Source organism: Periplaneta americana, chromosome 16 (assembly GCF_040183065.1).
Source record: "Periplaneta americana isolate PAMFEO1 chromosome 16, P.americana_PAMFEO1_priV1, whole genome shotgun sequence".
NCBI classification, from domain to species: domain Eukaryota; kingdom Metazoa; phylum Arthropoda; class Insecta; order Blattodea; family Blattidae; genus Periplaneta; species Periplaneta americana.
In genome coordinates, this window is record NC_091132.1 from 148,311,319 (window position 1) to 148,324,674 (window position 13,356).

The following is a 13,356-nucleotide window of genomic DNA, read 5'->3' on the forward strand; positions in this document are numbered from 1 at the left end:
AATAGTAATGGACTTCCGGAGATATAGTGCAATGATGGCGGATAATCTTGTTTAAGCAACATGTTTAGAAAACATTTATATTTTCTAATAAGCAAGCAATCAAATCTCTTAATGTATGCAGACATTCATTTCATGCCAAAAAGAAATCCGCCACTTAGAATTATTTCAAACCACCATATTCATGTGTTAAAGGATAGTATATTTAACTTCCATTGACACTAACAATAAAGAATAAAAGTATTAGGTTTGTGCATAAGTTCGTAGCGTTTTTGTTTTGCATGTTGGTACTCCGATTGCTATGGGTTCATTTATCGATTGCCATTTTTTATTTGAAGTTCAATTGTTGTGCTTGAGTTTACATATTGAAGTTTTCATTTTTGCAGATAGTGGATGGAGCCGTGGATGCTAGAAAATGGGGTGTCAAGTGGAGAAAGTGGAACATTTCCGACATATTCTTCTTTTTGAGTTCAACAGAGGGGTGAAAGCAGCAGAGGTGGCCAGAAACATTTACACCGTGTATGGGGACAATGTTATCAGAGAGGGCATGGCAAGAAAATGGTTTTCTTGTCTTAAGGAGGTCGTTTTGACATTAATGACGCTCCATGTTCAGGAAGACCTTCGGGGTTTTATGAAGACAACTTAAACACATTAATTCACAATGATCTATGTCAGTGTACCCGAGAACTGGCAAATGTGATGAACTGTGACCATTCCACCATCGTGCAACATTTATTGCCACAAACTGACAAGGGAATCGTCTCAACTGGGCAGCGGTTATTTGAATAAAAAAAAATACACAAGCTAATTTTTGTATGATAAACAACATGGTAATAGTCGCTTTTTTGTTATTAACGATATATAAAACTTTAAACAAGGGCGTAGATATGCCACTCATGCGCTAAATGCAAGCAAAATAACAAGCGGCAAGTTCTAAATCTATACTCTTCATCCTTATTTCATTTAATATCTTCATACAAATGTAACATATTACATTCTAAATATATCAATGTAAACCTTAACTCAAACCTTATCGATGGTGGTTCGGACAAAGGATAAATGCTGCTTCTTCACAAACTGCAATTTCACATTCGCTACTGTTAACTTGAAGTAGAGTTTGAAGAATATTTCGAAAACCAATGTCCAGTTTGTTTGTTTGTTGATTTTCACCATGTGTATACTAATATGTCTTGTAGTGTGGGGAACAGAACTGATGCTAGACAACAGAATGTAATTTTATTATAAAGATTATCATGCAATTTTTCTGTACTATTTTCAGTTATAATTTTGTGTCTGAAATATTCTATTCTCCGAATTACAATTTTAAACTGCCGAAAAAAGTGAACATCAAGTGGATGCACAAACCTTGTGGTCTTGGGGATGGGGGAAGTATTTGCGTTTGAATTGATATTTAAAAGCATCTTTATTTCTAGGTTATTAAACATGTTTTATCAGCTTGTCCACTCCATGAATCTAGAATCTAACAGAAGCAATATATGATCCTTAACATCAGGAATGAACAGACTCATCAGCCATTTTTTCACATGGTTTTTCGTGAGTTTCCTTGAATTGCTAGCATCAACGAGATTAAATGGAGTTTTCCTTTCAATAGTTTCTTTAGCTTTGGACCCAAACTCTCCTTTAGGTTCTTGGAAACAAAGGTAAAATCGTGTTCCTAAGGTGCCAGCAGATGAAATATGTACCTGTATAGTGTAGGAATGCATCATTACAGATTGCAAAACTGCATGGGTGTGCTTTTCACCTATCTGTGATAAAGTCATACCACATATCATCTCGTATTTAAATAGAGACTGGTCAGTGTTGAATTCACATTCAACATTGTATGAGGTTTCTAAAATCATTTTGTTTATATCTGTCACAAAATGTTTTGCTGTTTCAATTAGTTTAGACTCATCCTGTACATCTTTTCTATAAACGAATTTTGATATTTTTTGGAGCTTGTAGTGTTTTGATTTTTAAAATGATGCAGAAACTTTTCAGATACAATTAGCCAATAATTGTGTTTTTTTCTTTCTTTTACTGATAATATAGCCCAGCTTTTTTAAAATGAAAATCATGGACAGTTAGGTTCTGTTGGTGGAATTCCTTGAATGCCTTTAGCATTTAATTTTTTATAGTGACCTGTATGCTTGACTTGGGAGATTTTTTAAATATTCTATAGCCTTTTTTTATATATTTTACCGTGCACTTAAATTTTTTTGTTGTAGATGTAATCTGATTCTTGTTGCTTCTGCAAGCTTTTAAGCTGTCATAATGTTCCATAATCTTTTTGTACCTGTCAAGAATATTTGAATTTTTTCGTGTGTGGACCACTAGTTTTTCAGAACTTGAAGGTTCGTATTCATTAGTGGAAGGTCCTGCAACAAATTGCGAATCTACACTTCCTTCATGTAAAGTTTTGCCAATATCTGAATCACTATCGATGTCTTAAGTTGCATATGTTACAATAAATGTCCTGTTCTTACTATCTAACCATGAACACTAGTTACACCTGCGCTCGTGGCTTCCATCCGTACTTTCAGTTGCAGAGAGGGCACCCGCCATAATCAGTCACGTTCAGCTCAAGAGCAGAATAAGTCCATGTGTTCCAAGTTTCACGATTTTATATATATTTAATAACAAAAAGCGACATAAGCGACTATTACCACGTTATTTATCATACAAAAATGGGCTCATATAATTTTTTTTATTTAAATAGCCACGACCCAGTTGGGACAGTTCCTTTGTGAGATGTCTTGCGCACGCAATCCAAGAAAAATGCCCGCACTCTGCTAACCTGACACAAAACACTATCCAGGAGTTGGTTGGAAAGTCATTCCGCACCCACTTAATTCACCTGATCTTGCGTTCTCAGATCTTTCACCTTTTCCGCTATCAAACAATCTTCAAGGAACTTCCTTTCTGGATGAAAATGCGCTCTGAACATGGCTTAATGACTTCTTTAACTCAAAACTACGCGATTTTTACAGGTGTCAAATTGAAAAACTACTCCAGTGTTGGCAGACTGTTGTAAATAGTGGAGGAAACTATATTGTTGATGATTAACTTCCCTCTTATGTGTTTAATAAACTTATGGAAAAAAAAAAAACGCTATGAACTTATGCACCAACCTAATATGGGACAGATTACTTTACCAAAGCACAAATAAGTACTCCTACATTAAATTGAAAATCATATTAAAATAAGTAATATTTTTATAGTAAATTTTCTAATGTAGCAGCAATATAAATATGAAACATGTAAATACTATGCAAATTATGTACTTACTTACTTACAAATGGCTTTTAAGGAACCCATAGATTCATTGCCGCCCTCACATAAGCCAGCCAGCCATCAGTCCCTATCCTGTGCAAGATTAATCCAATCTCTATCATCATATCCCACCTCCCTCAAATCCATTTTCATATTATTCTCCCATCTACGTCTCGGCCTCCCCAAAGGTCTATTTCCCTCCAGCCTCCCAACTAACACTCTACATGCATTTCTGGATTCGCCCATACATGCTACAAGTCCTGCCAATCTCAATCATCTGGATTTAATGTTCCAAATTATGTCAGGTGAAGAATACAATGCATGCAGTTCTGCGTTGTGTAAATTTCTCCATTCTCCTGTAACTTCATCCCTTTTAGCCCCACATATTTTCCTAAGAACCTTATTCTCAAACATCCTTAATCTCTGTTCCTCTCTCAAAGTGAGAGTACAAGTTTCACAACCATACAGAATAACAGGTAATATAGCTGTTTTTATAAATTCCAACTTTCAGATTTTTTGACAGCAGACTAGATGACAAAAGCTTCTCTACCGAATAATAACATGCATTTCTCATATTTATTCTGCGTTTAATTTCCTCCCGAGTGTCATTTATATTTGTTAATGTTGCTCCAAGATATTTGAATTTTTCCACCTCTTCAATGGATAATCTCCAATTTTTATATTTTCATTTCGTAGAATATTCTGGTCACGAAACATAATCATATACTTTGTCTTTTCAGGGTTTACTTCCAAACCTATCGCCTTACTTGCTTGAAGTAAAATTTCTGTGTTTTCCCTAATCGTTTGTGGATTTTCTCCTAACATATTCAACATCATCGGCATAGACAAGAAGCTGATGTAACCCATTCAATTCCAAACACTCTCTGTTATCCTGAACTTTCGTAATAGCATATTCTAGAGCGAAGTTAAAAAGTAAAGGTGATAGTGCGTCTCCTTGCTTTAGCCAACAGTGAATTGGAAAAGCATCAGACAGAAGCTGGCCTATACGGACTCTGCTGTAATTTTCATTGAGAAACATTTTAATTGATCGAACTAGTTTCTTGGGAATACCAAATTCAATAAGAATGTTATATAAAACTTCTCTCTTAACCGAGTCATATGTCTTTTTGAAATCTTTGAATAACTGATGTATTGTACCCTTATACTCCCATTTTTTCTCCAATATCTGTCGAATACAAAAAATCTGATCAATAGTCGATCTATTATGCCTAAAACCAAACTGATGAGCCCCAATAATTTCATCTACATACGGAGTTAATCTTCTCAAAAGAATATTGGACAAAATTTTGTACGACGTCATATGTAAATTATGTACACTTTGATAAAGTGTATCTACTATTTTTTTATTTTATCAACTGTTATGGTTATCTAGCATCTGAGTGAGATGAAGGCGATAATACTACTGAGATGAGTCCAGGGTCCAGTGCCAAAAGTTAACCAGCATTTGCTCTGAATCGGTTCAGGGCACACCCTGGAAAAAAACCTTAACCAGCTAACTTGTCCCAACCAGGATTTTAACCCGAGCTTGCTTTTATCTATTATTCCTTCACAGTTTTACCATTTATTTATTTCACTATTTCATAACGTGAATTCCACTGTACCTGTTCATAGCATTAAGCATCTCAATAGTGACAAGTACAGACAGAGCCATAGTCATGGGATGAGGATCATGGAAAACATGACAGTCAACACCCTTGAACTCTTCTCCTCCACCAATGCAAGCCAAATGGTGAGTCTGCAAACATAAGTTGCAAACAGCATTGTTATTTCAAATTTATCTGCAACATTTTTCCACACATTCACATTTTACACACACTAACCTCTGTAAAATATGTATATAATTTAATATTAAAGGGCTATTATGTCGAAAAATGTGACATACCACTTGGTAATAGTTGAGCTCAGGTCCTTCTGGGCTGTACATGAACCACCAGGCAGCAGCACCAACAGTGGCTGCTCCTACATATCCACCAATAGCCAAGTAACGGAAGAACAGCCAGCCAGAGATCAGGGACTCATCACTCTTTCGTGGGGGCTGAATACATTAAAAAAAGAAAAGCAGTTGGTCATTTTAAACCATTCAATATCAGCATATCCGACATTTACACGTTCATGACGGAGTTTAAATATAATATTTTATAGCAATTTTGCAATTGTTTATTCATAAATCTTAACTGACAGATTTCACTATGCAGCACAAAAGCATCAGTTACAAGAGAAATCTTTTTACAAGGATCGACACCTGCTTAAATAGTAACAAAATTATGCCGGATTTCATATTAACACAATTTTTGCCGGGTCACGGAAAATTTGGCTCTTATTTAGAAAGATTTAAATTACATAAGGAAAATGGCCACTTATTTATCTGCGAGGAACAACAAACTGTGGACAACTTTCTGTTTTACTGTCCAGTTTTCGAAAATAGACGATTTCTTATGGTCGAACATTTACACTTTTGTAATGTAATAATATATGAAAAACCACTATTCAATGTTTTCAGAAAAACATGTTGCTACAAAGAGTTTTCTAATTTTGTATGTTATATATTTAAGAACTTGTAACTATTTCAACTATAGTAGATATGTGTTAATTTTAAGTAGCATAGAATGGGTTATCGAAGTGAAATATATTCTTGTTATAATAATTTAAACTATCAGTCTACAACTATAACTCTTATGTACTTTCGGGTAAAATAGTGTTTAAAGAAATTGCATATTCAAATAAAAATAAAATAAAAATCTTATTTGATAAAGCCAGACACTTTCAGATTTTATAATCTGTATTTTTATAATACTTTAATCATTTCTTGGTGTTTGGGGTGAGAGGGGAATAAACTATAAATATCCAAAGAAAGTGGGATTCCATAATTGTGTTATTAAAACAGAACAAGACCATACTAAAAATCCTAATTAACTTACATTATCAATCTTTAAAAACAGTCCGAAAACACACTGATATTATAGATCAACTATTTAACATCATAATTTTTTTCAACCCAAATCACGCAAGTGAAGATATACACACACGCACGCATCATATTTTTTACATTTATATTTTTAAAACGTTACTTTTTATTGCCAATTTACAGGCCATTGATAATATGTTTACACATCATTAAGAGGAATGGATGTAAGGAAGTCACTTAGGAATAAACACACAGAATAAATGATACTGTGCATAACTTCGTAACCAGAAAGCATTAACCCAACAGAGTAAGCCAAAGATTCGTACTGCCAAAACGTTTACACATGCAAATAAATAAAGGAAATAAACAAGTATAGCTATAATATATATTATGAAAACTTTTTCACACTGCAAAAAGCTTCCCCTTCTTCTGGCACTTAACATTAATTTAAAATTCAGTTAATGAAAAATATTATGCATTTTATAATGCAATAAATTCGCAACATAATATGCCATTTACATGCATATAGAGCCTTGCTGTGAAGTGACTACTATAGCAAGGTAAATTGAAATTTGATATTTTAGGAAATTATCCTCGTACATTCCACTACTTCCATCACAAATTATTGTCAATTGTCACTATATCTAAATTTGTATCTACATTACTAAATCTTACCTTGTCCATGATGTCAAGATCTGGGGGGTTGAAGCCCAGGGCAGTGGCAGGAAGACCATCAGTTACCAAGTTAACCCACAGAAGCTGAACAGGGATCAAAGCCTCAGGAAGACCCAGAGCAGCAGTCAAGAAAATACTGTAAAGGAATCAATACAAAATCAACATTTTTGGGAAAGAAATACCACAGAACATCAACACTGCATTCTCAGTACTTCACTACATCTATTAACTATAATCGCCATCTTCTCATAAATAAGTCAGTCACAGCTGATAATGCAGGCAGTTTGAACGCCATGAAAAAGTTGGAATTATATTCTGATGTTCAAAAAGCTGGTTTCACAATGTTCGTTAGACTTCATATAATAAATGTGAAATCAACCAATATTGTTAATTTTCTAACGTTGCATTAAAATCAGACCTGATTTAGCAATACTAATACAAAAAAAAAAAAAAAACAAGAATAAGTTAGATGATTTTTATGCAGTATATAGAGTATTTGAAAGCCCATGTATTTTCTGGAAATGCAAAGATTATAACACATAACTGCCCTGATTGAGCATGCTAAATGTCTGCATATGAAAGATATTTACTGCAAATGAATATAAATACAATCAAATCATTCAATTCTGTGGTGCATCAAACTGCAGAATATTTTTGGTCTTGTTCACAATTTGCCTTCATTCCACGTTCTTCTAAGAAGGTGAGGTGTATTATGACTTGAAATGTCCACCATAATTTCGGTCTGCCAAGAAATTTTCGGCTACCTGGGTCATCTTTTCATGCAACCTTTAGCAAGGTGTCACTGTCTCTACCGAGAACATGTCCCAACCATCGAATTTTCTTACTCTTCAGAGTATATAACCTTCTAATTTCTCTGTTTTTTCTAATTCTCCAGGCTCAATTTTCATTAACGGGACCAAAGATGTTTCTTAAAAACATATTAGAAAGTAGTGGCAACAGGCTATCTCCTTGTCATACTCCATTAGTTTCCTGTTATTACTCCGTCAATTTTTACTCTACACTTTATTTCTGCATTTTCGTCCACTTTTATTATTTTTTTTTTTTTTGGTCCTGAAAATCGTCATATAAAGATTATTTTTCCTCGGTTTTGATCAATGTGGACCTGAAAGACAGCTGTCAGAATAGAAATAACTTACTGGCTGTAGCAATTACATTGAGGCGAGCGACAGGTGTGGCAAAACAAACCACTGCTCACAATACCACAATTAAATTTCAAAGACAAACCATGAGTGTGTGACTAAAGTAAAAATAATTTATCTCCTCCATAATACTTTCAGTAGCTACTAAACTGCAATGTTGCAAGATATTAATTCAATCAGTGTTAATATATGGAAGAGAAATATGGACAATTATAAAAATAATGTAAAATGTTTCCCAAACTGTCATTTTATTGAGAAATTCCAATGCAATATTTTCCTGCATGAATAGTTTGCTTTTACTTTGAAAGGGTGAACTTTTTGCTACCCATGTCAGTAAATGTGGTATATCATATTTATATCATCTAAAAATAATCATATATTCAAATAATTATGTTCGATATTCAAGATGTTACTACAGTAACAGTTTTAATAACGAGATTCGATAAGATACTGAACTACTTCGATCAAACGTTTGGAATGCAGAAACAGTTCACAAGAAATGTGTCTGAATTAGTAGCATGTAGTGCCTGCTGTCTTAGGGTAGGCTCCCCATTTTTTGCTCTTGCTTCATAAACTCATTGATAACGTCACTGTAAAATGTTGGAGAATTTTTAAGTTCTTGTAGCTTCTTCTTCTTCTTCTCCTCTATTAACATCTAGGCTAGGTTGTTCAATCTTCTTTACCACTGAGTCGATCATTCAAGTGATTTCATTAGTTTAAAGACAGAAATGATCTTTCAATTGATACTGATGTGCTGGATATCAACAAAACAAGTGACGTTAACTTGTAGAATTCAGAGAATGATGTGTGGAGCTGTTTCAATTTCAGATGTGTAGCTAGTTCATGACGGTATTTACCACGAATAATTTTTTTATAATGATTTATATTAAAATATTGAATAATTTCAAGTCCCAAGTCCGAGAGCTCTGTGTAGGTTTTCCTGCAATTACAATTTCGCTTTTTACACTGAAAGATCGACAATCAAACGATTTCTTAAAGATTTCTTCTATTATGCAGTTACTATAAGTCAAATAACTCTTGTATACATGTAACTCTCATCTAAATCAAATTGTTGAATTCTTTGTAAGTTCATGCATATGTATATACACTTTTTGCTGGTTGAGTGGAAGAGAAGGCCTTACGGCCTTAACTCTGCCAGCTAAAATAAATCATTATTATTATTATTATTATTATTATTATTATTATTATAATACGACTTTATGCTTCAAGGTACATTTTCGCATCAACTATGAAACACTGTTCACTTCTATTTTTGTGTACCAATACTTTTGGAATTTGAAATCACTGCCAAAAGCACACCTGCCTGCATAGTGATTACTAGACCAACATAACAAACCAAATGGTTGCATACAAAGAGCAAGCACACATGCGCCAGAAGCCAATGAGACAAGATAAAGACAAGAGAATGCTCGTTAGGGGCTAGAATGGGGAGTATGGAGAACCGCTGGCTGTAGAGTACAGCAGAGTCCATTGCGATACCAGCACCAAGTTAGACTAGATTTGAAAGAATTGGTAATTTATATTTAAAAAAATGGATATTTATTAGCTTCTGAAGCTAGTAATATCTTTAAATACAATTTACTGTTATTAAAATAACCTGGGTAGGAGCAGCATACTAATGCATGCTACTGCTCTACAAGTTAGGCAAGCATACCATTTAGGATATGAAATTATATATATATATATATATATATATATATATTTTTTTTTTTTTGCAAAATACGAATGAGGTACAGTAATTATAACAGTTCACTTCAAACCCCTATGGTGCGCGCGAATTTTGTCTAGCTCTGTGTGTGTGTGTTTTTTATATACTGGGATTTATCTCAAATTAATACAGACCTCACGACTTCACCAATGTTTGAAGAGATAAGGTATCGGATGAACTGTTTCATGTTGTTATAGATAGCTCGGCCCTCCTCTACAGCAGCTACAATAGATGAGAAGTTATCATCAGCCAATACCATCTCAGATGCAGACTTGGCCACAGCAGTTCCAGAACCCATGGCAATACCAATTTCAGCTTTCTTCAGGGCAGGTGCATCATTCACACCATCACCAGTCTGTGAACAAATTATCGAAATGTTGACATGAACTGGTATATGTACTTTTTAGATGGAAAATGCACACTCTATTATCGGGATTATATTAAATTTGAGATTGATAACACTTAATAAAATTATTTATTACTGATATATTTTTAGGTGTTCAAGGTATACCAACTTTGTAAAGAAAATTAAAAACATTATGGACAAATATCTTAATAAATAATCTCCAATTACTGAAAATAATTTTCTGCTTCAAAAATAAGATTAATTAGGTAATTTCAGATACAACATACCATTATCAAATATAGTGCATGACATACACAATTTACCGGTATTATGACCAATTGTAGAGTGCATGTTCAGTGGGGAGATCAACTGCTCTCTTGCACAGGAGGAAAATGAATCAGCAGTGAATGGCAGTGATTTTGGCCTATTGTCCCATACAAATAGTGTGCCAGTAAATGCTAATAAGAAAATGTTATGTTGATCTTATCTTTTATCAAAGCATATTCTTAGAATGACGTGCATCTTTCTGAATGCAAGAATGATATTGGTGTAGAATATTCTGAAACACCTTCTGGAACTCTGTCTGCAATTTCAATAGCACTCCCTGATTTCATTTTCCAGTTCTTCCACAGTATGTGGATTGTTCACACACTTTGTTTTAAATTCCCGCACAGATAAAAATCACAAATATTTAAATTTGGGGAATGAGCTGACCGATGTTCACGGCTAATTATGTGACCATCATTTCTTCTAAACTTACAGATAAATTCTGTAGGACAAATTAATATATCTGTAATATAATATTTCTTCTAAAGCTTCTAACGATATAGCAGCTATACGTGCAGTGGTGTTATTCTGTTGCAAGCAAACTGTTATTCTGCTGCAAGTAGACTTTTTTTCATTATCAGTCAACATTGCATGTTAAAAAAAAAACTAATTGTGAAGAAGAAATGCATGCACTAAATGAGAATTTTCAGTGTCCCAGTGCCTTGTATTCTAAGAGTGAACATAACTGCTTAAACAGAGTCAAGCTTTATAGCTGGATTCCCTTGCTGTAATTGATGAACCACTGTTACTCTATAAGGATAAAAGTGCAGCTTTTTGTCTGTATTTTCGTGCTAATCAGAGTGAAGATTTCCTAAGACTTAGCTGCATTCTTGCCTGAATATTTGCAAGTTTCTCTTCTATCAAAACTGTACTCCTTTGGTTTCTTTTTTTGTCTAAAACAGACTCTGTTTCTCACCACTTCGTAAACAGTCCAGTTACACACTGTCTTGAAGGGATGGCAGCTCCAGGGAAAATATGTCGAAATCTACGTGCACAAAAAATATCGTAAGATTTCTTCTTTAACAGACAAGACTCAACAATGAATATTCATTGACACTGTATTGCACTATTGTGATACCTTAATTTGCGTGCATCAACAATAAATTAGAAATAACACCGAGGGATTCAGCACAGTGATTAATTTTCTTCCTGTGAGATGAGAGAGAGCAGACAGAAAATGAAATTAGGTGAGTGCTGAGTGAAATTACAGACAGAGAGCTGCAGGAGGTGTTTCAGAATTTTCTACCTTGATGTCATCTGCATCCAGAATGGAGGACATCATTTTCAATATATTATGCTTTGATAAAAAATATGATCAAGTTAACGTTTTCTTATTGCCTCTTATTGGTGCATTATTTGTACAGGACTATAGACCTAAATCAATGCCATTCATCACCAATTTGTTTTCCTCCTGTGTGAGAGAGTGGTCAGATCACCTCAATAAATACATGTGTCATGACCAGTCATAGTGCCAGTACGTTGTATATTATGCTATACAAAAGAAATAGACACTTGTAAGGTTATATAATTACAAAACCATTAAAGTTATCAGGAATCAATTTACACTCTTTTATAAAGTAATTCTACGAGTTTACTTTGAGAACTCACAAATGTTCAATATGTGCTCCTTGTGTCATATGGCACACATCAAGGAGATAGTCTAGTTCATCCCCAAACCCGATGTAACATACTTGTGACACTAGCCACAGCAACAATCAGTTGAGTAACCAACAGTATGTCTTGCAAATCAACAAATTATTCAACAGTATGTCTTGTCGGAAATTCTACAGTTTTCTAATCTAACAGTGAAAAATGAATATCGACATCATACATACTATAGTTTTTGTTTTATACAACATTGAAAATGTCTATTTCTCTTGTACTAACCCAGTATTAGTAGATAAAGCTTCAACACGCAGAGCTGAAAACCCAGGTTCGAGTCCTGGTGCTAGAAAGAATTTTTCTCAGTTCTACTCATTCTTCACCATATGGTAATGCAGAATTCCTGCACGGAAATATCATATGTACTTCGGTACATCACAGTAATATTATATCTAAGATTTGAGAGTTCAAACCCAACTAACTATACACTGTTAAAACAATAACAATTGGCATGACTTTCTTTACAAGAAAATTAAAGTAGAGGCACAATAAAGATTTGAAGTACATGAAAGAACCTCGATTGTAAGAAAAAAGGTTGAGGGCAAAATTTACTTCATTTATCTTTCTTAACAAAAATTAACTTCACTAATCATTATTTTCGTATTATCAGAGAGGTAATGAATTCAACTTTACAGGCGTCACTGTCTCAGAAGCAGACTCGAATTCTCGTCAGTTTAGCAGCAGCAAGATCCCAATTGATCATAATCTAAGTTAGTGAGAAATAATATTAATTACATGATTATCTTACCATGGCAGAGATTTCATTCATACTCTGCAAGAACTCAACAATCTTGGACTTGTGGGCAGGCTCTACTCTTGAGAACAGTCTGGCACGAGCTACAGCAGACTTCTGTTCACCGCTTGGAAGATCATCAAATTCACGGCCAGAGTATGACTTTCCAGTTGTGTCCTCATCCTCTGCAAAAACACCAATTCTGCGGCAGATGGCTTCAGCAGTGGCCTATAATTAAAAAAAAAAAAATGTAAATTATTACTGTACTAGGAAAAATTATTAGAAGGACGAGCATCACATGTGCAGCATTTTTTAGAAAATTATAATCAAATGTAAATACTGTAGTTTCATATTCCAAACTTCATTATATTATTAACAATTTCCTAAAATTTTGATTGCATAAAAAAGTTTTAAAATTGTTGAAAAAAAAAATGTCATTAAAAATTGCCAAAAGGAGCCAAAATGTTACACACAGGAAAACAGCTGGGCAGGTAAGACACATGACAGTGTTTTTTGCATGTATGCAAC

General features: G+C 34.1%; 1 protein-coding gene across 4 annotated transcripts in view; it reads right to left on the reverse strand.

Annotated features, from left to right (window-relative positions):
• Positions 1-13,356, reverse strand: part of SERCA (ATPase sarcoplasmic/endoplasmic reticulum Ca2+ transporting SERCA) — a 131,708-nt gene that overhangs the window by 20,794 nt on the left and 97,558 nt on the right. For all 4 annotated transcript variants that reach the window (XR_011329806.1, XM_069813139.1, XM_069813138.1 and 1 more), the window contains exons 13-17: positions 12,844-13,056; positions 9,895-10,115; positions 6,872-7,007; positions 5,174-5,326; positions 4,893-5,026 (exon numbers count right to left, since the gene is read on the reverse strand). Coding sequence is in view for 3 of the 4 variants with exons in the window: in XM_069813139.1 (XP_069669240.1) it covers positions 4,893-5,026; positions 5,174-5,326; positions 6,872-7,007; positions 9,895-10,115; positions 12,844-13,056 (857 nt within the window). In the remaining variant the exon portion in view is untranslated. The remainder of the gene's footprint in view (positions 1-4,892; positions 5,027-5,173; positions 5,327-6,871; positions 7,008-9,894; positions 10,116-12,843; positions 13,057-13,356) is intronic.